This window comes from Artibeus jamaicensis, unplaced genomic scaffold (genome assembly GCF_021234435.1).
Source record: "Artibeus jamaicensis isolate MK-2021 breed Jamaican fruit bat unplaced genomic scaffold, CSHL_Jam_final contig_700, whole genome shotgun sequence".
Taxonomy (NCBI): domain Eukaryota; kingdom Metazoa; phylum Chordata; class Mammalia; order Chiroptera; family Phyllostomidae; genus Artibeus; species Artibeus jamaicensis.
The window spans coordinates 2,374,904-2,402,324 of record NW_026521930.1 but is presented as its reverse complement, the minus strand read 5'-3'; the positions used below and the strand labels follow the sequence as shown (position 1 = coordinate 2,402,324).

The 27,421-nt window shown below is 37.3% G+C and overlaps 1 protein-coding gene across 8 annotated transcripts in view; it reads right to left on the bottom strand.

Annotated features, from left to right (window-relative positions):
• The window catches only part of TNRC6A (trinucleotide repeat containing adaptor 6A), a 100,503-nt gene that overhangs the window by 40,867 nt on the left and 32,215 nt on the right, over window positions 1–27,421 (bottom strand). For 6 of the 8 annotated variants that reach the window (XR_008392732.1, XM_053671772.1, XM_037127421.2 and 3 more), the window contains exons 4-5: window positions 26,175–26,196; window positions 2,349–2,744 (exon numbers count right to left, since the gene is read on the bottom strand). Coding sequence is in view for 7 of the 8 variants with exons in the window: in XM_053671772.1 (XP_053527747.1) it covers window positions 2,349–2,744; window positions 26,175–26,196 (418 nt within the window). In the remaining variant the exon portion in view is untranslated. Of the gene's footprint in view, window positions 1–2,348; window positions 2,745–4,880; window positions 4,903–26,174; window positions 26,197–27,421 lie in introns of those variants that run through there. The other 2 variants (XM_053671773.1, XM_053671775.1) reach the window with 2 other exon arrangements.

Here is a 27,421-nt window from a genome sequence, read left to right as displayed (position 1 = left end):
TTGGTTGCCTCTTGTGTGTCCCCTGCTGGGAACTGGCCTGCAACCCAGGCATGTGCCCTGACTGGGAATCGAACCGTGGTTGCTTGGTTCCCAGGCCCACACTCAATCCACTGAGCTACACCAGCCAGGGCTTTCCCAGACTTTTTTGAAGACTTCTCTCTATGCCCACATCTTAGGCCTTTTGTCATCTGACTGTACACCTGTAACACTTATGGATTTTTGGACCTATATTCATTTTTGAGAAATAATTCTTACACTCCTCTATTGTTTCCATTTCAAAAACAGCTTTGGTCTTTCATTTCCCAAGTTGAAAAGCATATTCCACATATATCACTTCTAAATTTACCGCCCACTTCCCTGTTTAATTACAATACCTCCATTGCTTAGCTTGCAGTAGGTACTCAAGCATGTTGTATCATAACCTCTCTTAAGGGTTTAACTGCATATTTTATTATGCAGTATTCAATACAACTGCTTCCAATCTGACTTCCCAGATGAACTTCAAACCACATTATTAGTTGTTTGGCATTAGATGGATTATGTCTAAAGCAGACTCTTATTCCGGAAAAGTGGAGGTTCTCTGTACAACTTTCAGGAAATCATTCAGTGCCAAAATGTTCCGCACTAAACTATCCTTTTGAACATGTCACATAATTTAATCCCCGAATCAAGCATATAGGTTGGTACTACTGTACAGATTAGGAAAGAGGCTCAGATGAATTGAGACATTTGGCCAAGCTCACTTAGTGAGGGGAGGGAGTATTAAATCAGGATGATAGTTCAGGTTTTTATCCTTTCAAATAATAATGTGCTGTTCTAATTACTTATGCTAGCAAAAGCACAAATTTCTGTCCTTCTTTACCTACCACATCCAGTATGTTGCTATAACATAGCATGGTTGCTATGAGCATAGCTCTGGAGTCAGACAGATTTTGCTGTAAATCCAGGCTCTACTAGTAATTAGGTACGAAATACCACAATATGTACAGAGTAGCTCCTGCTTAACATAGAGAGCATAGAGGTAGAAAGTGAATAACTCTATCTGGGCTTTTTAACTCTACCTGAGTTAGAATGGGCTGCCTGGATGAGACTCAGACAAACAGAGCTAGGATTTAAAAACCAGGTCCATTTGGCTCCAGAGACTTTATTCATTACAAGTATACTAGTGTTTTCACGTGAAGAAACCTTAATTCTCTGCAATTGTCTATCTGGCTTGTGATAAAACCTTCAAAATATTGGGTTGGCCAAAATGACTGTTACGTTTTTTTCTACACGATAGCGCTATTAGTGCTTATACTTACTTGTCTTTAACTTCATTTGAAACAATTCTGTTAGATTGTATTATGATAGCTGTCATATCAGTGCACACTTTAAAAAGAACTTATCGAAACTGGTGAATTTTTCTGCAGCCATTTTAATACTGAAGATGGAAGAAAATGCAGTATTTTTGGCATGCTTTCTTATTTCAAGAAAAGTAAAAATGCTACTGAAACACACACAAAAAGATTTCTGCAGTGTTTTGAGAAGGTATTCATCAAATGTGTCAAAGTGGTTTGTTTAGTTTCTTGGTGCTATTGACATTTTGGCCAAAAAAATTCTTCGCTGTGGGACTGCCTTATACAGTAAAGATATTTAGTAGCACCCTTGGCTCCCATCCAATAGAAGCAAATAGTGGGAGACAGTGGATATACTCAAAATATGCAAATCAATGAAGTTATTGGTGAAAATGTGTCTTTTATAGAAAAAATATAGTGGACTTTCTGGCCAACCTAATACTTTACTAAAAGAATGGACAAACCAACTAACCATCAGATCCTATTAGAACATGTCAAAACACACTGGGCTTTGAGAAAATTGTAATCACATACTAGATGTACTTTCTGCCTCACAATCATTTGACTGAGCTAAGTCATTCTGAGGCAACAACTGAATGCATATGCTGTTTGCATATAATTTTCTTGACTAGTAATCTTTTTATGGCACAGGGTAACTGGGTGATCTGTGCAAGTTATTTCATGTCTTGGAGCCTCAGGTTCCTCTACTGAAATGCAGAGAAAAGAACAGCTTATACCCCACAGAGCTGCTCAATTTTAGTTATAACCTGCTTATTAAAATAGGTAGAACCTGGAGAGAGAGAGTGATTAAAATGATCATTTTAAATGTAGGATGGGCAGTGACCTTACAGGCAACACTTCAAGACTCCCTATTCATAACTCCCTGCACAGATTCTTATTTTTTAATCTAGATATTAATGAATACACATACATCACCCCAAAGCCATGGATTTATAAACCTGCTATACCACTAGTGATGACAGCTTAAGTCTTGTAAGAAATACCTTCTCTCACCTGACTGGTTTTTGCTGTTCTGCACCTCTCCGTTATTTTGTGGCTGTTGATTTGTTAAAGCACTGCTTTCTGACTGGCTGCTTAACACTTTAACAGCAGATCCCAGGTTTGCTGCTATGACAGGAAAATGCTGACCCCTCTTTAGAAGCTGTTTATGCTCCTGGTGGCGAAATCGTGGTGGTACTTCACGAGGATACCGAGGCAAGGCCTGTGGTGGCTGTGGCTGCGGCTGCTGTAGCTGTGGCTGCTGTGGTTGCTGCTGTGGCGGCTGCGGCTGCTGCTGACTGTTGGCTGTGGCTCGCTTGGCATTATTATTAGTGCTGGTTGCTGTGGAAGTGCCGTTATTAGAGTTGGCAGGCTGAGGCTGGCTTACACTGGGCTTTATCTGTTCTGGCACTGATCCCAACAAAAGAAAAGGGGTGGAAAAGATTAGCCAGTAAAGTGCACCTCCATAGTTAGCTATCAAGTAAAAAGGTACTAAGAAAAACAATCCTAAATGAAGAGAACTTCAAGAGTGTGGGGACCACCTTATTTACAGGCTCCCGTTTTCCTAGGAGAGATCATGGCCAAGAGTGAATTTGCCTTCTGCTAACTCCCTATCCAGTGAGGTCATGGAGACCACCAGCACACTTAGGCTCATGTGACAAATCATGTTCACTATCTCCATTCCATATTATTCCCTTACCAGAGAACAAGTACCAGATTATACAACTATGGAAATCACAGTAACTAGAGAACAAATGTGGCAAATCAGTTTTAGGTAATCCTAAAATAACCCTCAATTCCCTGGTAACTATTCTTAATCTGCCTCATTTTTAATGTATTTGGTCTCTATTTTTCATCTTTGAACGACAACATAACACAAAAACAAGGGTAGAAAACAATGTCAGTTTCCTTACAAAAAGGCAAAGTTAACAATGTTTTGTTGTTAAAATGTAAAATCGGAATCAAATAAACTGAGAGCAGGAAAGTAAATATAAAGATAACAGAATGAAATTGATGAGACTAATCAAAACTGTAGAAATAAATCTCAGAAATAGCTACTTGTCTATTGTATGAACAGTCAGAAACTACAGATAGTGAGTGAATGTTTGAACTAAAAGAGATTAAATAAGTAAATAAACTGACAGAAATGCCTTAAATCAGTTAAGATATACCCAATCTCAAAAACTACAGAGAGGAAAGCAGGGTTATCTGAATTTCTGGTACCACCTGGACCCAGGTACCAACCTGGGCCCAGGTTTCCAGCCCAGGTTGCCTTTCCTTTGTGTCTTTGGGCAAGTTGCATAAATCTAACTGAGCCTGTAGTCTCCTCTGTGAAATGGGGTAACACTGCGCAGAGCTGTACTAAGGTAAAACAGGTCAATGTTCACAGAGCACCAAACACAATGCTATATAGTGGCTATTTTTTAAATGAGTAGCACAATACCACCTTAAACTTCTGCAGCATGTTAATGTTTCCATGAGATTTTGACCTCTCTTCACAGATGCCATTGTTACTTTCTCCTTGTCTATATAGTACAGTCTTGTTCTAGTATTCAGCATAATGTAAACACTCAGTAAACAGAAGCTATTACTGTGGCATAAATTTAAAAAGTGTTTATATTAAATGCTTACAATGAATATGATACTGTGAGAAAGTGTTGATCACCTGTGTGATTTCTAATAGTTGCACAATTTCCACTTAACACACCCTCAGTTCTACAGCCTCCTCTTATTAAGCTGTCTAGCCCCACTAGTATTTCCTTTCTGTGAACTGATGGACTTAGATTATATCACTAATACTAATCATTTTTAACATATGATCTTAGCCTCTTAATTTTTAATTGTAACTTTGATTTTTCTAGAGTAACACAAGCAAATTGTAGTTCAGGAAAAATGACAATGAAATTTACATTCTATCTATTTCTCAGGATCCTTTCCATTCTTTTTAGAGAAAACTGAAAAGCCATTTTCATTAGTCATTTGGGCCAAGTACATTCTAGGTCTAATATCATTATGTATGAAAAGTTTGTCTGCTGGGAAATTTAATACTCCCAGAATGCAGCAATAACATATACTCCTTTGTCATGAGGAAAATAGGGCATCAGATATTCCCAAAGTACCTCTAACCCTCGCCAAAAAACTCCAAACCAAAACAAAAAAACTCCAAACATATACGTAATTATAAAATTATAAGGAAAACAAAAGTTTAACTCAGCTTTTACATGCTTAGTACTGAGCTCAACATGACACTTGGCACTTGAATGTACCTTCAAGTGGTAGAGCTACCCGCTGCTGAAATACAGGCTTATCTGCTGCTTTATTAAAACAAAATGAAGGTGACAGCACTTTAATTCCCAAGCAAGTTGTTATTTGTGTGAGACAGAACAGAAAATCGTTCTGTAATGCATTCAAGGAATCAGAAGATAACCTACATGAAACACTAAATGACCTACATGAAGACACATGTATGAGAACGCTAACACTACATCAAAAGTGACTAGAAATTCAAAAGCAGGATTTACATGCCACCCAGCAACCCACTCTTACTTCAAACAACTGCTGTTCCTATCAGGAAAGTGCCACAAGGAAAATAAGGCCGAGACAGGTACTCACTTCTGGAGCCTAAAAACTTTCCTAAAATCAGTTAAAAAAAAAAAAAAACCCATTAAGCCAATGCAGTAATTAATTAAAAAATAAAAGTAGACTTCCGCCAAGATGGAGGCATAGGTGGATGTGCCGTGCCTTCTCACACAACCAAGTTTAAAGACAACTAAATATTAGCAACAGAAAACACAGCCAGAACACGGAAAATTGAACTTTTCGGAGGTCCATTAACAACAAATTCTTCAGCCTGACCAGTAAGGGGCAAAACCAGCGGCTGGTGAAGTGGGGTTGCACAGGAGGACTCGGTCAGACGGACTCAAGCACGGAATCCAGGTGCGCCGAATTCAGGCGCAGGGTTGGACCTAGTGAGCGACCAGGAGAGCGACCGTGGGGGAGACAGCGGAGGAGCGGGGCTATGTGTTGACTGTGGTCACGCATTTGTGCGTGGGTGGACAGGCGAGGGAGTGGGTGGTTGGACCGGGGCCCAGCGGGTCCCCGGGGCAAGCGGCAGTGGAGGGACCCGCCATTTCCCTGCTCTGACCCCACCTCCACATACAGCGTCATAACTCAGCGACTCTGAGTGGCCCGGCCCAGGTGAACCACCTAAGGCGCTGCTCCTCACCCAGCTGTGAGATACAGCAGAGGGGGTCGCCATTTCCCCACTCTGACCACGCCCCCACATATAGCGTCACAACCCAGCAACCTGGGAGTCCAAGGCGCTGCTTCTCACACTTAAAGGGCCAAAACAGACCAAAAATGGGGCAAGAAGATCTCAAAGCCCCAGAGCCTATAGATCTAAGTGATGAAGAAATAGCAAAAGTCTCAGACGCACAGTTTAAAACATTGGTGATCGGGATCCTCACAGAACTGGCTGATTATAGCCACAAATTAGACAAATATATGAAGGCGAAACTAATTGAAATGAATGGAATTGCACAGGACACCAATAGCAATGAAAAGGAAACTGGGACTCAAATCAATGGAGTGGACCAGAAGAAAGCAAATAATCGCCAAACAGAAAAGAGTCAAGAAGCAAGAATTGAAAGAAATGAGGAGAGTCTTAGGAACCTCCAGGACATCTTTAAACGCTCCAACATCCGAATTATAGGGGTACCAGAAGGGGAAAGGCACAGCCACCAGTGGAAAACTTATTTGAACAAATAATAAAGGAGAACTTCCCCAATCTGGCAAAGGAAATAGACTTCCAGGAAATCCAGGAAGCTCAGAGAGTCCCAAAGAAGTTGGACCCAAGAAGGAACACACCAAGGCACATCATCATTACATTAGCCAAAATTAAAATGGAGAGAATCCTAGAAGCAGCAAGAGCTAAGGGGACAGTCACCTACAAAGGAGTCCCCATCAGACTGTCAGCAAATTTCTCAAAAGAGACCTTGCAGGCAAGAAGGGGCTGGAAAGAGGTATTCCAAGTCATGAAATCCAAAGACCTACAACCAAGATTGCTCTATCTAGCAAAACTTTCATTTAGAATGGAAGGACAGATAAGGTGTTTCTCAGATAAGATCAAATTCAAGGAGTTCATCATCACCAAGCCCTTATTATACGAAATGTTAAAGGGACTTATCTAAGAAAAAGAAGTTAAAGAAACATGAACAGTGAAAGGACAACAAACTCACAGTTATTAACAACCACACCTAAAACAAAAGCAAACTAAAAGGACAGCTAGATCAGGAGTGGAAACATAGAAATGAAGATCTCAAGGAGGGTTAGCAACAGGGGAATGGGAGGAGGAGAAGGGGGAGAAGGTACAGAAAATAAGTAGCATAGACAGTAGATAGAAAATAGATGGGGGGGCAAGAATAGCATGGGAAATATAGAATCTAAAGGACTTGAGACACATGGTCATAAACTAAAGGGGGGGTAATGGTGGGGATGGGTGGTAGGGTGGAGGGGAATGAAAGGGGGAATAGAACAACTGTAACAGCATAATCAATAAAAAAAATTTTAAAAAAATAAATAAAAGTAAATAATCTGAACTAAAAACTCAGTTGTAAACATGGGATGTAGTAGCAGAGAGTAAAGAAGCTAACAGTGCACGCAGGTGGAGGGCAAGGGTGGAGTTGCTGACTAACCAATACAAATAAATACTATATAATACTGGCCATGCGATGTAGTTAATTTAGGTTAATTATATCAATAAATACCCAAACCACTGGAAGAAGAAAAAATGAAAACTTGATCCATTCAACAGATACAAAAAATGCAATAAAAATTATTCCAAAACTGTGGTTAATATGTGCCACAAGATGAGATGTTGAACATAAATCTCAAAACATCTTTAGCACAATAAATGTTCATGAGTTAAACTCGCTTGTTTATAAAAGCTCTTAAACTGGGTTAGGAAAAGTAAAATCAAACTTAAGGACTATACTTTACAAAAACTGCTCCTGAAACAAAACAATACAGGAAAATTGGGGGGGGGGGGTGGGCGGAATATAGACACAGATACCAACAAGAATGCTAATAAAATGTAAAGAAAGCAATAGATTTTAAAAACAAGGAAAAAATATTTTAAAGGATAAGATATAGTCACAGTCATAAAAGAAACCAATTAAAAAGACAAACAGCTAAAAACCTTTATATATCAAATCTTAGACTGAAAACATGTAAAACCAAATGGAGAACAAAAGAGAAAACCTGAAAAAAAGGAAACAATATACTGATAACAAATACAATACCTTTTTAACAAGTACCCATGATATGGTCATAAAAAAATATATAGTCTCTCTGAAGAAAGCATCCACAAACTGCAAAAAGTCTAAATACAAATATTTCTGATCACAATCTAATCACACTAGAAACAACAAAACTAGGAAGTAAAATTGCTTTAAATTTTGAGTTGAGTAAATACATACCAAAATGTCAGGGTTATCAAGAAAATAATAGTCAAAACAATATACATAATAAACTGTAAGATATGGCTAAGAGAAAAATTCATAGCCTTAATTATTTTCAGGAAACAAGACTGAATATAATGCATCCAACCCAAGTTACAAACAAACTCAAGAAGCAGAAAGAGGGAATTAATAAAGATAAAAGTAGAAATCAATGACTTTAAAAGTGAATCAATAAATCCAAGGCATGGTTCTATGAAATAATAACAAACTACTAGTTAACCTAATTTTTAAAAATTTAAAATGGAAAAATATAATTTTCTTAAAAAGTATTTCTTCACGCTCAACTCTATAAATAATTTGGAAATCCAGAGGAGGGAATTATTTAACACTGATCCCAGAAGAGGAAGGAAAAACACACAGATTAATTAGCATAGAAGAAATGGAGAAATTTATAAAACTACTAATCAGGAATAGATAGTTTCAATGATCAACACAACCCATACATTCTTTTTTTCTTACTAGCATATTTTTAAGAAACACCGTAAGATGGAACACCAACACTGTTACCAATAAATCAGACAAAATTTTAGTGTTCCCAAACAATGGGGCAGGGGGAGAGGAGAAAAAAATAGAAATAGCACTAGGAATTTAAAAAAGACAATTTCAAATGTAGTGATTCTGGAAAGACAAGAAAACACAATGTATAATCTAGGTCAATAAAACAAAGCCCAGATACACTGAGCAGCGTTCTATAACATGGCTGGGCCAATCTTTTTCGTAAAGAGCCCAATAGTAAACATTTTGGGTTTTGCAGGTCATATAGTCTGTGATGCAACTACTCAACACTGCTGTTGTAGCACACAAAAAACAGCTATAGACAACCTGTAAAGGAATGGATATGACTGTATTCCAATAAAACTTCGTATGGAAAAAAAAAAAAACATGCAGTGGGCTAGATTTGGCCTTCTTCAGGCTGTAGTTTTCTAGCCTCTGCTCTATAAAATATAATTTACCAAAATGAGCTCATAGGAGTAGAAGATCCTATACTACAATAACAGCAGAAGACATGGAAAAAGTCCTCCTAGATTTACCTCTCTAAAAAGCACCAGGCCCAGATGATTTTATAGAGTGTAAAATACTTAAGAAATATATAATGTAAATTTTACATAAACTGTTCCAGAACAAAGTACAGGTCAAAACACTGGCTGGATTCAAATTTTGGCTCTGTAACTTACTAGTTGCATGACCATGGGCAAAGTACCTAAACTGCTCTGTATCTTTGCTTCCTCACCTATAAAACTAGGGGTAGGGATAATTAATACTCATACCATGTAGGGTTGCTGTGAGGTTTTAACAAGATAATCAACATAAAGCCCTAAGAATGCTACCTAGCACAGTTAGTACTTAACAAATGTTAGTGATTACTACTACCATCTAGGTTAAGAAAAGAAGGGGAAACAAAGATGACCTCCACGTTGCTGGCCTAGAATCTGGACAGACAGTGGTACTATTTACCAAGATATGAAACAGGAAACAAAAATTAAGTTTGGGAAGTATGTGAGACACAATGAGTTTAGTTTTTAATGTTAGGTTTGTTGTTACTAAGAACACCAAAGATTTTTTATGTGGCTTACATCTATAAATATTTACCGTACCAGAAATTTTAACAAAAATTTCAAGGTATTTATTATTTCATTTAAAAATAAACCCTTTACCTATTAAAATAAATGCATTAAAAATAACTATTTCCTAAAACAAGAAGTTACTGCGAAGCTTGCACTGTTTTACATTTTACAATCTCTCTTTTTTAATCCTCAACTGAGGATATGTTTATAGATTTTAGAGAACAAGGTAGGGAAAGAGAAACATTGATTGGCTGCCTTCCATACACACTCCAACCAGGGATTGAACCTGCCACTGAGGTATGTGCCCTGCCTGAGTAGGAATCAAACCTGCAACATTTCTGGTGTATGGGATGATGCTTCGTCCAACTGAGCCACCCAGCCAGGCCCATATATTTGCAGTCTCTTTAATATCTAGCTTAACAAAAGGCAAGTAGATTTCCACTTTGCTTTCTGCATCCAATCTATTGTGATACCCATATATCACAAGCCTCTAGAAAACTCCACTATATACTGATAAAAGAATGAGAGTGAACAGAATAGCTTTCCTATTATATAAATAATTTTAACCTTGTAGATCTCAGGAAAGCAGCCTCTCAGGAGGTCTCAAAACTGAAAAACATGCTACAGGATACCATGTGTACAATGCAATTGAATAGACAGTGCTATAGTTCAGTAAAAATGTGAACTAAAAGTATGGGTTTAGGATTCAGCATACAGGTGGAAAAGAAGTTACTGGGTTGGCCAAAGAGTCAGTTACATTTTTCCCAGTACAATGGCTCTAGTAGTACTTAGTTGTCTTTAACTTCATTCAGAACAATTTTGTTAGATTATATTGTGACACCTGTCACATCGTGCATGTAAAATGAATTCATCAAAATTGGTGAATTTTTGTGCAGCCATTTTAATACTGGAGATGAAAGAAGATACACAACATTTTTGGTGTATTATGCTTTATTATTTCAAGAAAGGTAAAAATGCAACTGAAACACAAAGATTTATGCAGTATATGAAGAAGGTGCTGCAACTGATCGAACATGTCAAAAGTGGTTTGTAAAATTTCTTGGCATTACTGACATTTTGGCCAAATAATTCTTTGCTGTAGGGCTGTCTTATGCATTGGAAGATGTTGAGAAGCACCCCTGGCCTCTACCTACTAGAAGCCAATGGCGGGAGATAGCTGACATACTCAAGATATTCAATAAAGCTATTGGTGAAAATGAAAAATGTGTCTTTTCTTCTACAAAAAAAACACCACATAATGGACTTTTTGGACAACCAGATATAAATAAGCATTATAAAACAAGAAGAAATGACAAGACCTAAAGAACAGGTTTGTATAACAAACAGAAGAAAAGAAATAAAGGCAAGAACGCACCACAACTGCCAGAGGGGTATAAGAGAAGTTACTTATTTTCGTATATAGCCTTGTTACTCAAGCAGGAATATCTTCCTCCAATTCTCTCTATCCCACTAGATCTAGTCAGTCAACAGGTTCAATAGATACCTCCTTGAGATAATTCAAATGCATACTTCTATCTCCAATGGCACTGCTGTGATTTCAGCCCCAAACAATTTATCCTTGCAAAAACTTAACTGGTCTCCCTGGCTCAGGGCCTGATTCCCACCCCCTACTCCTCCCCCCCCCCACACCTTCACCTTTCCCCATTATCTACCATCTCTCAGCCCCAAGTTATGTATATCATTAAATGTGCTTTCAGAATTAATCTACAGTCCACGGCTGTTATCTACCACTTTTCCAGATTCATATCCTCTACATTCATTACTAAGTTCCTTCTCTTCCACATAAACACCTGCAATTCTCTAGAAGGTTATCATGCTCTTTTCATAATATTCCTTTTGCCTATAATGCCCTGATACCTTCCTTGCAAATCTTATTGTCCAGCTTTCCTAGGAAACAACTAATCACCCACCTCCCAGATTCAGCTACTCTTACAAGCATTTTATGATTTTCGACTCCCGTAAAATTCTCATGCATCTCTTAAACTGCATACACTTCTAGTTCCTAAGTGCTGGTTTTGTATTTCCCCTCCCCTTTATTGCAAGAATTTCCAATCCTAATAAGCACAGCAGAACTTTTGGATGAATGAAAAAGGTAAGAATATATGAGGTGACTGAATCCAAAGAACAACACAGAATGATATTGAGGGTGAAACATTGTAGAACACTGACATTCAAGAAGCAGAATAATCAAGAACAAATAAATGAGAGTGAAGAAGATGTTAGGAGAAGTAGAAAGGGTAAGGCAATGATGGTAGGTGGAGGTATGCTGAATAACAAATCTCTGCTCTAAAATAAGCCAGTCAAGAGAAAACAAATTCAGTCAATGCGATCATTAATGTGTATAGATACCCTGAATAGCCACAATACTGTACTGTCTATAATATCAGATGAGTATTTGGAAGGAATTTCATTCAGCTAGTATAAAATATACAAAGATCCAGTAAAACCTTTTCTTTTACAATTTTCTTGCTATCTTGTGATTTAACTTGTCTTTTGCAGAGTTTAAAGGAGGTAAGCAAATGTTATTCTCACGTAAGAGCATATTATAAGATGTGCCTCAATATCTTTTATTTTTATTTAGAAAAAAATTTCTACTTTCTCAAGCAAATGAGATCAGGCATAATCAACAAGGAAAAGGCAAAATTTCTACACTGTCAAATAATTAGGTTAAACACTAAATATTCAACATTTTAAAAAATCTTTATTAATTGTTCAAATGCTATTTTTACAAACAAGTGTCATCTGTAAATGGTCTTTAAAATCTTTATTATTGGGAATTATTTTATGCTCTTAAGAGCTACCAAAAAATAAACTGGAAGGAAAGTTAATGTGTAACAAACCAGTGTATTTAAATTTCAACTGTTAATCAGGCTATACCATATATAATATTTATCTTTCTTCTCTAGTGTTGATATTTCTATAATGTACTAATAACCTCTTTAAGCCTAAACGTCCAAATCAATTATTTTAGCTACTGCACTAAACTAAGGTAGCTTTCCATATTTCCTTTAAAGAATCTACCCTGGGATCAGAAGAAGAGCAAACAAGTATGGGTGAAGTCAGTTTTTCCAGCTTTCTTGAGGAGTAGCAGCAGCATTATCACATTGGGACACAGATTTTTAAAGGGCACAAACCTAATGAAAACTTTAAAATACATTAGAAAATTCTCTATGCCGAGAAATTCCAAAGAAAGGTGTTTCCAACTTTGGCTGCTTTCCCACTTTGTGGCTTTCATTAGAAAATGGAGAAAAGGCAGTGCCATTTTATTGCTATGAAGTACTGCTTGCCAACCTGCCTGTATTTGAGGCCTAATAACTTACTTGAATTTTTTCTCCTTGTACTTTAAGGCAGGAAGAAGCAGAAGGAAGCCAGCTGGTTGAACAACATAAAAAGCAGTTCTTTCAATTAAAATTAGCTTATAAGTGAAATTTATTTTAAATAGGACCAAACATTATACCCTTATAAAAATCCTCTCCTTACTCATCAATAGCATACTGGATGGTTTATAATATATTATACTTCCCCTGTATCCTGTTCATTCCCTGCCCTATACTAACTTTAATGATTTCTGGAATGCTGAAGGGCACAGAGGGGAAAGTCTGGCTTTCAAATTGATACATACAGATGCAGCACTAGAATTTTTGTTGTGGATAAATGGTTGACGTTTGAAGTGCCACTAGTCGATCTGAAAAATAATAAAATGCTTGCCAATCCATTAACTTCTGCTAATCTTTAGGAAGTAGGCTGAACTAAATATCTGTTTGAAAACTTAAAAAGACTTAAAAACCAATAAGAAATATAAGAAACTATAAAGTCAACCTTCCATATCCTTGAGTTCCACATCCACAGAGTCAAACAAATTATGTTGCTGATATGTTAGTAACATTAACAATTAATTAGGTCTATGATAGCTGAGTCTGTACTGAACTTTTTTTTTTGGTCACTATTCCCTAAACAATAGAGTAAAACAACTATTTACACAGCACCGACACAGTATTAGGTATTACAAGTTACCTAGACATGATTTAAAGTCTACAGGAGGGCTCTTTTCCTTCCTGGATACTCAAAGATTGGCTACCATTGTAAACAACACATTTGCCACCCAGACCAGCAAGTTCATGACCAACCAGCTACTTCCGCAGAACACAGTCACTAACATCCTTCACAGATAGGCTGTACCTAAGATAGAAATTTGGGGAAAACTTGCAAAATGTTCAAGATCACACCAGATGTCATCTTTGTATTTGGAATCAAAACCCATTTTGAGATGTCCAGATAACTGGCTTTTGGGATGAGCTATGATTCCTTGGATGATACAAAAGAACCAAAACATGGCTGATATTAGAAGAAAAACACCTTAGGAAAACAGTGAAAGAAACATGAGAACAGAATGAAGAATGTCAGGGGGACTGGAAAGGTCCATGCTGGTGCTGACAAAAAGAAGGAGTAAAGATTCTTGAGTGACTTCACTTGTCATGGTTGGGTGGATTTTTCATGAAAGGGTTAATAAACTAAAAACTTTTATATGGAAAAAAAAAGTATATGGAACGATGTATGTAGATTATATGCACACACTGTGCCACTTTATCTAATAGACAAGCATCTGTGAACTTTAGTATCTAAGAGAGTCCTGGAACCAATTACTGAGTACACTGAGAAATGACTGTCTTTCTATTTTATACATGTACAAGAAAATCTTAACATTTCTCTTATAAGTTCCTATGTACGGAAAAACACCAAACAGCAAGACATCACAAATAATCAGTTCAAAATTAGTAATCAAATTTAAAATAAGTATTAAGTTGTAATTTTAATTCACTTCACAAATCCTAGAGAAATGCTCTCTTCTACCCAAACATCTTCACCTGAAATTCCCAACAAAGAAACAGCCAATTTGTTTACATCACTGAATGAGCTTCATTAATGAAATTTGGGATGAAACCAATTAATAAATTCTTCTCTTTAGCAAAATATCTGAGCAAGGAATATCTGTTCTAAAGTACAGAACTTCTTTAAGAGCTAGAGGATACTGCACAATATTCACAATAGTTAACCTGCCCATCAAATCTTGTCCAAACATGTGATATTCAGATATGTGGGATAATGAAATAATTTTCAGGCAGAGGCACATGCTTTAAAAGGAAAAAAAAAATTAGACTTCCCTAAAGTCTCTGTCTCATAACATACAATTCTAGAAATTATCCCCAAATTTATTTAATCAGACAGAACTGTTATGGGTACTTATTAACAAAATAGATTCTATAGCCTCATAGATTTAATAAATCAGAATCTGTATTTTTTAAAAACAAATGCAGTTCTCATGTCTGAGTACATTTGGAAAACTCTCGTAGTAGATTCTGTAGTATGATGTAGAGAGCTTCTGATGAGCCCTAACAATCAACTACAAGTTTGTAACAGGACAAAAAAAAAAGCCCCAAACTTCTAAAAATTAAAAAAAATTTTTTGGAAGGGTCACAAAAGTCACCCAATAAAGAAAATGTCATAAATCACTACAGATACAAACTATTTAACATACACAGATGGTTATTTTTAATAGAAAAAGTCCCAAATATTTAAAAATAAAGTTTAGCTAAATTAAATAGTTAATACTATAAAATGCTTAAATTTTTAAGTTTTAGAAATCAGGCAAAAATTCTTCTAAATCTGGGAAAATGGTAGGTTTTTTTTTTTTTTATTGATTATGCCATTACATTTGCTCTATCCCCCCCTCCATTCCCCTCCACCCTGCATGCCCCTCCCCCACCATTTCCCCCCTTTAGTTCATGAACAGGTGTCTCAAATTCTTTAGATTCTGTATTTCCCCTACTATTCTTACCCTCCCCCCTATCTATTTTCTATCTACTGTCTATGCTACTTATTTTCTGTACCTTCTCCCCCCTTCTCCTCCTCCCACTTCCCTGTTGCTAACCCTCCATGAGATCTTCATTTCTATGGTTCTGCTCCTGATCTAGCTGTCCTCTTCGTTTGCTTTTGTTTTAGGTGTGGTTGTTACTAACTGTAAGTTTGTTGTCCTTTCACTGTTCATCGTTTTTATCTTCTTTTTCTTAGGTAAGTCCCTTTAACATTTCATATAATAAGGGCTTGGTGATGATGAACTCCTTGAATTTGATCTTATCTAAGAAGCACTTTATCTGTCCTTCCATTCTAAATGAGAACTTTGCTGGGTAAAGCAATCTTGGTTGTAGGTCTTTGGATTTCATGACTTGGAATACCTCTTTCCAGCCCCTTCTTGCCTGTAACGTCTCTTTTGAGAAATCAGCTGACAGTCTGATGGGGACTCCTTTGTAGGTGACTGTCCCCTTAGCTCTTGCTGCTTCTAGGATTCTCTCCTTCATTTTAATCTTGGCTAATGTAATTACGATGTGCCTTGGTGTGTTCCTTCTTGGGTCCAACTTCTTTGGGACTCTCTGAGCTTCCTGGATTTCCTGGAAGTCTATTTCCTTTGCCAGATTGGGGAAATTTTCCTATATTATTTGTTCAAATAAGTTTTCCACTGGTGGCTGTGCCTTTCCCCCTTCTGGTACCCCTATAATTCGGATGTTGGAACATTTAAAGATGTCCTGGAGGTTCCTAAGCTTCTCCTCATTTTTTTGAATTCTTATTTCTTCATTCTTTTCTGTTTGATCATTTTTTTTCTTCCTTCTGGTCCACTCCCTTGATTTGAGTCCCAATTTTCTTTCCATTACTATTGGTTTCCTTTGTATTACCATTCATTTCAATTAGTTTAGCTTCCATATGTTTCTCTAATTTGTGACTAAAATCAACCAGTTCTGTAAGGATCCTGATAACCAGTGTTTTGAACTGTGCATCTGAAAGACTGGCTATTTCTACATCGCTTAGATCTATGGGTTCTGGGGCTCTGAATTGTCCTAGAGCCATTTTTGGTCTATTCGTGCTGTTAAGTAAGCCGAGTGAAGCCTTAGTTGTTTACCAGGACTGGGCGACCCAGGTCGCTGGTTTGTGACGCTGTGTGTGGGGGCGTGGTCAGAGAGGGAGCAATGGCGGTCCTCTCCGCTAGCCCAGCCCATCCTGTCACACCACTCGCCCTGGGCTTGTTTATCCGATCAGAATTGTGCGAGCCTGCTGCCCCGCGCAGGCTTCCCTTCTCACTGGTTTCTCCGCACCCAGATGCGTGACCCGACCGACCGCAGACAGCCCGCCGCGCCTCTTCCCTGTGCGCTCCCGTAGCTAGCTCATGATCAGCGCCTTCGGCTGCTTGCGCACCGCGCACCACCCGGGAATTTTTTCTTGCTAATCTGCTCCGCTGCTGGCTTCGCTTCTCTTACCGGTTTAGCTGAGCATTTAGTTGTCTTTGGACTCCGTATTGTCGATTTTCCGTGTGGCTTGGTTGTGATTGTTGTTAAAAATAGTTGTTCTTAGATTTGGTTGTGCACAGAGGCAAGGTGGTTCCTCCACCTACGTCTCCATCTTGGCAGACCGGTAGGGTTTTAAGAGTTGAAAAATCGAGTTTGACCAAATTAAATTATGCAGTAGACTTTATTTTTTTTAATATTTATTTATTTATTTTTAGAGAGAGGGGAAAGGAAGGAGAAAGAGAGGGAGAGAAACATCAGTGTGTAGTTGCCTCTCATGTGCCCCCCACTGGGGACCTGGCCCACAACCCAGGCATGTGCCCTGTTTAGGAATCGAACCAGCGATCCTCTGATTTGCAGGCCAGCACTCAATCCACTGAGCCACACCAGCCAGGGCCAGTACATACATATTTTTTTCAAGGGCAGTATATGTGGTTACTTCAAAGTAAAAGGCAAACTGAAAAATATTTGTTCTTTGGAACAAATTAAAGGGATGCATTCTCTCCCTTCCACTGCGCAGCTGTTTTCCCTAACTAAAGGAAATGAGGGACTGTTTTGGTTAAGGTTGCTAAGCCTAACACGGAAGCATTCAACAGTCACTAGAGTTCAGAAGTAGAGTTCAAACTAAGACTATAACATTTAATTCTGCTTTACTTCTTCTGAACATATTTTTGCATTTTCTCTGTAGGTATTCCTTATGGTGTCTTGTACTGGGCAAAAGTTAGATGTTTCTAGCTGGTATCTCATCCTCAGAACAACTTCAAGCATATAATATAGACCATAGTTTTGAAAATATTTGCACCATATACATCACATGGAATGCTAATGAGCTTCTTATACAAGAAACTCATATAAACTGGTAACAAAAACTCTAGGCCCAAGACATAAATGGGTAAAGAACAAGAATGGGTAATTCAAAAAAGGAAATAAAGTACAAATAAGTAAACACGTAATATTCCATTTTACCAATATATAAACAGATATAAATCAAAGCAATAGGATACCACTTTCAGCCTACCAAAATCATAAAGATGATATATCCTATTCTCATGGTGTCATGCTCCTTGCACTATGACAGAGACACTGCACTGTGATTCTCCCATGCTAGAATGGGTTCTGCTTTAATGAGAGGAAAAGGCAAATCATTGTCTGGGTGAGGAGAAACTCTGAAATAACTGGGAAAACTGCTAGTATGTTGTTTCAAAGGGATCAAAGGTTTCTAGGATACTGCAAATCATAGTGGTAGAAATTAAAATATACCAAGTATCAGTTCAATGTCAGACAATATAACTAATATCTCTTTATCCTCATCATGATTCCATAAATTTGAAATATTACTTCCATTTTACAGATTGGGAAGCTAAGCCTCAGAAGAAGACTGCCCACGATCAAACATCTAATAAATGTAACACCAAATCTGACCATCAACTCAATGTTCCTTCTAGTATAAATTAAGTTTCAGCTTACTTATAACAGCAAAATTAAACTCTCCAATAAGGGAATGACTAATTATATGACTCAGTCACTTAGTATCTGTGAGACTGGATCTATCACATACTTAGCATCTAATACCCTCTGGGTCCTGTGATTTATGTTCTGTCGTTATTTCATTCCCATAACATTAATAGCCCAGATTATCTCCTTTTAACAAAGTCAAACTGAGGCTGAGAAGTTAAGAAACTTGCCCAAGTCATAGAAATAAGAACTACAAAGACAATACTCAAATTCAAGTCTATCTTACTCAGAAGCCTGGACTTTTTAACTACTATGCTAAATTTGTGCTAAATTCCAGGATTATCTTTAGTAGATAATTCAGTATTTTTTTGCTTCTGGCCAAATGCTGCCTTTAAATACAGTAACCCCCTTCTCCCCTCCATATTATCTGCACTTTTGCTTTCCATGGTTTCAGTTGTCTGCAATCAACCATAGTCCTATAATAATATTAAATGGGAAATTCCAACATATTAAGTTTTGCATGTCATCCTGAGTACCTTACTTCTCAACGCACAGGTATTGTATCATCTCATAACACTACAAGAAGCATGAGCACAGTGAAATAAAATACTTTGAGAGAAACCATATTTCACCTTTTATTATAATATACTGCTACTATTCTATTTTATTGTTGTTAATCTCTTACTATATCTAATTTATAAACTAAACTTTATCATAGGTACATATGTATAGGAACAAACATAGTGTATGAGATCTGTCCAGAAAAAGTCCAGCCACTATTAACAAATGGCTTACACAACAGCAATGTAACCTGGCAGCCAAATAAGAGTGAATTGGAATGTGCATGCGTGAATAATGACAATTTCACTGTGCTAGTCAGTGGGGACAGTAGACATCATTGAGTGAGTATGTGTACTGTGTGGCCACAGCATTCAAAATGATCGAGCAAAGAGAGTACAAATCTGCATCAAATTTTGCATTAAGCTTGAACATTCCTCTCTGGAAACTATTCAGATGACTCAGAAGGCCGCAGCTATAGGCAACTGGTGATTGGAAGCTTTGTCAGGACAATGTGCCTGCTCATGAATTGAGTCTCAGAGTTTTTTTGAGAAACATCAAATATCCCAGGTGACTCAGCCCCACTATAGCCCAGATTTGGTGTCCTGAGACTTCTGGCTTTTCCCTAAACTAAAATTACCTTTGAAAGGGAGGAGATTTCAGACGGCCAATGAGATTCAGGGAAATACAACAGGGTAGGTGATGATGAGTGGGAGAACTGTGTGAGGTCCCAAGGTGCACCTACTTTGAAGGGGACTAAGGCACCGCTGTCCTATGTACAATGTTTCTTGTATCTTCTTCAATAGGTGCCTGTATTTTTAATAATACATGGCAGGATACTTTCTGGACAGACCTCATACACAGGGTTCAGTACTATCTGTGGTTTCAGGCATCCACTGGGGGTCTTAGAAAAAGCCTTCCCACCCTACCCGGCAGATAAGGGGGGGGATGACTGTACCATTTTAATAGGCACATTTTTGCTAAGGATACAGCACTGAGAGCTCTCAGGATGCATTCTGAGGCATGACTACTATTCTTGTTAGAACTAAACAAATGAAAGTACAAATTATAACATATAAGTGTTTTTTCCTAGTCTTGAGCTTTCTCTTACCTGGCTATAACTGATAAAGCTATTCTTGCTATTCCATTCTGTGTTGTACTCCAATATTTAAACTAGAAGACTACTGACTTGTTTTCTTTGAAAGTGAAGACCTACTGTGGCCAAGGTAGACTCTCAGGGCTCAGGACACAGCCCCAGGATGCTCCCACATGCCTCCAACAACTGTGAGATCTTCAATCCTTAGAGCAGGTTTTAAACAATAATTTAAACCTATTTCTCATACCCTAACAGTCTCATAAACACCATTTTCTACACATGCTATTATATGAACAAAGTTAGGCAATGCATTGCAAGTCACAACCAACCTGGGCCTTCGTTATCTCTTCTGAAAATCTATGTACTACAGTAATCCTTTGTCAAGCCACCCAAGTTCCTGAATTTCCTTAACTGTGAGGCCTGGTGATTAAGAAACGTAAGACTTTGTGGAGAAAATGGAGTGATAAGCTGAGATACATATATTTACCTTTACTAAACTAAAACAAAGGTGAAGTGGGGCAGTGGGGACAAGGGCACACAATAAATACTTCGTAAATGTTGAATGAAGAAAACAATGGTACTTTCTGGATTCTAAGTTTGGGATAATATATTACTACACAATAATTTTTCATTTCTCTTTGTTTCCCAAGATGACCTCATGAAATTATAAAACACAGTGACTGGCAGTGACTATTAAAGAAAAAGTAAAGCAGCACATTTTTAATCAATAAAAGGGGGGCAAATTAAACACTTTTCTTCCTTGAACTCCAATGAAGTCATCTCAGTAGTATTCCAAGAGTTACACTGTGTCCTATAACTTTTATCAGATTTATCAGTCAATAAGCATCTAGAAAGGGACTACTGCCCAAGCCCATTAGAAAGTGTTTTCTTTTTCTTTTTTTAAATCATCACCAGAGGATACTTTTTCATTGCTTTCAGAGAGAGAGGAAGGGAGAGAAATATCATCACAACCAACAGAGAAGTACAGACTGGTTTCCTCCCATATGAACCTGGACCAGTAACCATACAAACTCCTGTACTGGGGCCAGGAAATGAACCTGCAACACAGACATGTGTCCTGACCAGGAATCAAACCCTCAACCCTTCAATTTCAGGTTGACACTCCGACCAACTGAGCCACACTGGCCAAGGCACAAGGTATTTTCCTATCCTTCTGAAGAATGCATGAAACTGAGGCTATATAACTTTTTTTCGTCAAAAGTCTTTTTACATCTTCCTTGAAGAGTTGGAGCAAGGATTTCACACTTAACTAGCAGTCAGGTTTTTTGCTCTAAACGGTATCAATTTTTAGAGGAGGGGTCTGAAGCATGGAGAAAGGTTTTAGAATCAGCTTTTTGCTTGGTCCTCAAAGCTCCAATTCTTTTTCATGAATATTCAAAGATATAAGGAACATTTTAAAAGCTTTCTCTCATGATTCCCGAAAAGCCAATCACTTTACCCATGGCAAAGCTGTCAAATCCTCCCTGGTTCATAAAATTATGCTTGTGACACAGTTTTATTTATCTGTGCTTAATCTGAAAGGAAATACTATAAAATCTAAGATCTTTCTGGTTTTTAAAAAACACATTTAGTTCATTCCTTGAATATTATGAAAGAATGGGCAATAGTGTAACCTTCTTATTTTGCCTTTCATAAAACTACAGGGTTGTTTTCAAAGATGAAGAAAAAGTCAAGTTACAGCCCAGTCAAGTTAGTCACTTAACTTTTTCTTGGCTTTGATTTTACCAATAAATGATGATACTATCTATTTCCAGGAGGCGGCTGAAAGGATTAAATGCAGATTTACATTGTGCTAGTATACACTGATAAAGCCCCACTCGCACATGAGTTTTTGAATTTATCAACTGTACAACATCTCAAGAATTCCCAGGCTGCTGCCATGGTCCTTCCCCTGGGTCCCAAACATTTCCCCAAATTCAATAAAAAGGGTTACTCTTAGGACATTAAGCTTTTCGGACCCTGCTCCAGTAGTTGTTCAGGGTCACTGTATATCCATGTTATTAGTAATTAAACATTTAGAGTATTTTCCTTGACTAAACGGAGTATACAAAGCATAGTGCAAGGTACACAGTAAGTATGCAGTTAGCTGTCAGTATGTCTCCAATATGATTTAACATGAAGCTGATTTAATAGTTCTTTAGTATTTTGATCACTCCCTAGATCAACAGATTTAAGCAATGAAATTGTGTTTGATTAAAAAAAATAAAGAATAGTGGTTTCCAACTGTGACAGAAACAAAAATGTGTTTTAAATGTTGATTTGATTTTCATGAGTTTTTAATCCAGAATGAGAAGAGCAGTAATAAACTATGCTTTCCTATGTAACTATCAGAAAACAAAAAAATCTTTGTTTTCCTTTATTCCTGCTTCCATCTCTGGCTCCTCTCCCCTTCAGGAGCTCTGGGGTTTGTTAGTCTCTGGAATAGAGCTTGCTTATGAAGTCACCTGAAGTACTGTAATGATAAATAGATACAAAGACAGACAGAAAAATAAATATTACCTGTGAAAAATTACCAGTGCATATTCTTTCGCAAGGAATGTACAATTAGCACACTTCCAAAATAAGCCAGTGTCAGAGCTAAAAAGCTCTTTAAAAAACGACCTTTATTCTTAACCAAGTTTCCAAGGACATTCTGAAGAGGGAACATTAATTCCTTTATACAGGCAACAGGGTACCTTAAAATTGATCCACCTATTCCTAAACCTCACAAGTATATTTTTCAGTACTTCACCTTCCTGTTGTTTCAAGTAAACACATATTTAAAAAAATATTTCAAATATTCAAACATACAACTATTCATGTTCTTTACAGTTTTTCAAAGTTCAAGTCAGAAGGTAAGAATAAAACCTTCAAAAATTTCATTGCCACTCATTATATTAGACCATGTTTTTATTAGGTGAATCATGCATCCATTGCATCAAGAAATAAACATCTAATCATCCGCATGTAAGAGATCAAGAATTTAATTTATGATACTTTACAAAAACCCGAGCTTTCATATAAACAGTTGTATAACACTGACAGGCACAACATTAGTGGGTGTTACTTAACCAGAAATAGGAGCGGCCTTAGAAACAGCTCATTAACACAGAACTCCACAGGGGTGCTCCAGCCTAACTAGTTATGCTCAGTTTGGGTACTAAAATCTTGACTCTCAACAATCAAGAAAGCTCTAAGAGCTATGCAGTCCAATAAAATTAAAACTCTGCTATTCAGCCACATTTCAAGGACTTGATAGCCACACGTGACTAAACCTGGGTTTTACATATATAGACTCTTTAATAAGAAAGACCAAAGTAAGTTAACAGTACAAACTGCAAGAGAAACTGAAATTCTGGATTAGGTGGGTTCTCTTGATTTTTAAATGCTGACAATCAAAAATTTAAAGGATAATAATAATAAAAATACCATGTAGAGACCAGATGAGACTGGGGAGATATGACAACTAAGTGTATCAAATATCTTATAATGAAGCCTAAAACAGAAAGATGTTAATGGAAGAGACGGTGAAATCTAAACAAAGTATGGAGTTCTGTTAGTATCACTGTTGGCTTCTTAATTTTGACGAATGTACCACAGAAATGTAAGATGTTAATAATAGAAAAACTGGGTGAGGTATACATAGGAAACTCTCTGTAGTATCTTTTTAACTTTTCTATAAATCATTAAGTATTCCAAAATACAGAGTTTAGTAAAAATAATCAACTGTGAGCTAAACCTGTCCCACAAACCACCAGTTTGTACCTCTAATTCCTGTTAATCCAAACCACTGGCACTACACAGATATTACACACAGCACAAAGATAAGAAATATGCTTTTATGGATTGGAACAAACATGACCAATTATGAATGGAGCTGCCACCAAAGTAAGGATAAAGTGAGTGAGGTGCTGGCAAAACAACATACCGTAATGCCTTTTGCATCGACTTTTGTATGCTCAGCCTAACATTCTCAGAAGACTCAAATGTGTACACATTTGATGTATGGATCTTAAAGGATGACATTTTTGGAAAGGATATAAGCAACAGGTACTCAAAGGTTGTTTTGGAGAAACAAATATCCATGGGATAATCAGTTAAAACTCTATAACAGAATATAATCAAGTACCCCAAATTAAAACGTATCATCACATCTGAAGATATCAAAGAGGGTGGGGTCAATGGCAGCTGGGGTGATCCATTAGAAGATAAGCTCTGAGAGGGTTATAAATGCTGAAAGGCGTCCTTTTCTGAGAAGCTGAATTGCAAAAAAAAAAAAAAAAAACAGAAACGGAAGTGAACATGAAAGAGAGAGGACTCTGAAAAGTATGAGAGTGATGGAAAAAAGGTTAGATCATGGGAGCCAACTAGAGGAATCTGGTCTTGAAGCATAAAGCAAAGGACAACTTACATAACATTCTTATATAGGGGAGTGGTATGAGGAAAGTAGAGTTTTAAGAAAATTTGTTCACATTCCTACTAAATTAATGACAACATTCTTCCAGACATCACTCCACATCCCTGCAACATTCTTAGACATCCAAGTTCAAATGCATTTATATATGGCCTTCAATCTCTCTTCTAATCTCACCCGTCCTTAATTATGTCTCACACATCTGTCATCCATCTTCTACCTTTACATGACCAATTATGAAGAGAGCTGCCACAAAAGGAAAGATGAAGTGAGTAAAAGAGCTGGAAAAACAACATAATGCATTTTGAAGTGACTTCTATATATGCAGCTCAAATCTTAATCACCCTCTCTACTCCTTTCTTCTCTCTGGTACTGCTTCTATTGGTGACACTGGAAACTACTGACAAAGAAATGTTCCTAAAGCAAAGCTTGTAACTGTGACCTCTAAATGCAGAAACCTTTGCTGGCTCTCTACTCTCTAACCAGCATAAGTCCTCCAGTCTTTCTACCTCCAGGCCTATATTCTGCCACTTCCTCCAATACCTCTATAGTCACTTTAAATACTCCCTCTTCTCATCCACCTGCCTCCTCTGCTCAGAGTGTCTTGCTTTTCTCAGCTCCATCTTTCAGCCAATACTTTCCATATACAGGGATTGATAGTTTTATAATTGTCTATAAAAATGAAAGTCCCATCTTCTTAGTGCATACAAGATATGAGGCCTTCTTTGACCTGAGCACTACCTATCTCATCACAGAAACCCTTCTACTTGTCAATGAGTATTTAATGTTCTAGAAATTCCACTACCACATACAACATCACACTGTTTCCTATCTCTGTGCCTTCACCATGCTGATCCCTCTGCCATTACATTCTCTTTTTTTTTTTTTTGGACTGGCTGTTTCATCATTTAAGATTCATAATCTCAAGGTTTTCCTCAAGAGGCCTTCTTTACCTCCCTGTGTTAATGTAATTATCCCCCCTCTAGTCTCCAAGACAATGTAGACATTTTTACTTTAACTAAATCACACCAGATTATACTGTGTTTGGGCATGTCCTTCTATTGCCATTTTCTTTAGTAAAACATAAGCTACAAATGTTCTTGTTCATTCTTATACAATTGTTACCTTTGCCAATGCTGACCTCAAATTAAAACAGGCACAAATGACTGTGTACAGACTTCAACCCAATGCACAGACTGTACTTTTGATACAGCTCAAAATAAAAATTCAGAATCTTTAGGCCTAACAAGTTCAGCATCTGAGAGCCCCACCCATTTCATTACCAGGTAGTCAACTCTTGGAAGGGTGAGTAATTCCTGATTTAGGATCTGAGAGGAATTCAGTTCCTCCTACCTTACCTCCCTAAAGTCTTTTGCTTGCTCTGTAATGGGAGCTGTTCAACCTAGTGCAATGACCATAGGTTACTTAGTAATCTACTATCTTCAGTGATAATATAGAGTGGTTGTCACTGTCTGCCTACTATACAGGAAGGACAACCATATACAGAGAACAGGAATAAAGCACAGAACGGGGTGAGTCCTAGATGTAACCCCAGATAAGACTTTTGATGGAAGACTGAAGGAAAGGTACCTACGCTCAAACATTTACATCGAGGGAGTTTGTTAAGAAGTGGTGTTCCTCTTCAGAGACAGCCGTAAAATAGGTCCTGAGGCAGTATATTCTAAAAGTGTAATGTCCACCCTTTGGGGTAAGAGCATGAACCCCAAAGGATGACTCCAATGTGGTGTCACAGAATAAGTCTCTCCACCCCTCCCCTTTTATTCTCATTTCTTTCCCATCCTAGAGGTGAATAAAAATGCATATCAACAACCTTGCTTTAATGAAAAAATAAAATAAAAAATAGCTTTAAACAACGTACCTTTGATTTTTTGTTCAGTGGCCTAAAATAAAAACAAACAAACAAAAAACAATGTAAATATGAAACTGAAAGAAATGGGTTATGATAAAATGCTCATAGATTACTATTATACAATATATATACTTTTATGAAGTAAAGAATTTGTCATTTAGATGAACTATATAGGAAAAGATATGCAAAGCATGCTTTTCCCATAGGTGTGCCCAACTGTCCCTGATACAATGTTTAGTAATAATTCTTTAAAATGCTTTTGTAGACACAATACAGAAGACACTGCATGACAATGTACGTTAAAAAAATGGGACTACAGTTTCTCATAATCTAGTTTTTAAATGATTTGTATGTAATTGTCACCTGCTCATTATTGGATCTAATAAGTTTTGCACATGTTTAAATGGCTTTAAAAGTTCCTGTTTCAAATGATAAAAAAATTAATTAAGTTTTCTGGAAGAAAAGCTACAGATAACCACTTTAGCCAAATTAGTAATAATTAGGCTGCTATTACAGTTAAACATAGTTAAGTTTTAAGTATTTTTGATTAGGAAGAATTATCAAACATAAGTAACTTCTGATACAGCGGATAATTCATTAAAATTACCATGTTCGGAAGGTGAACTCACACGGTCATGAACCCTGTCTTCCATGCCAGTCCCTGTCTCCACTGTCTGTGATACAACAGGGAGAAGGGCCTAGGACAGCAGAGCTGCCTCATGAGGCCTCAATAGAAGAGACTGATTACAGACAGAGGCCACAGCAAGAAGTTAACGTTTTTACTAAGTCCAACTGTATGAGAGGTGTATAAATAAAAGATACAAAGACAGGCAGGGAGTCCAGGAAAGAATGAATAATCCTATTTTGACAACCAGAAATTGTTTCTAATGAAGATAAAGCATTTCTTAACAGTCTGACATGAGGTCTGATAATTCATTTTGCATAGTCATACAAAATTATTGTTACTGAAACTACCAATGTTTAATTATATCCTTATAGAGCTATATGGTTAAGAGCTATGTGGCAACTACCCTAATATTGAAGGCACACTAAGCAATCTTTCTCCAGAAAGCCATAGTCAGTCTAGGCACTGAAGTGCTTTATCAAATTTTAGAGCACTAGTGATATGTTAAACAATGGAGGCCCATCTTTTATTTTATGTGGCAAGTGTTTTTAAGAAACTGGTGGAAGGACTGATTTGTCAACTAGCTTGAACACTTATTTCTGGAGCAATTGTTTTAAAAATCTAACAGTAG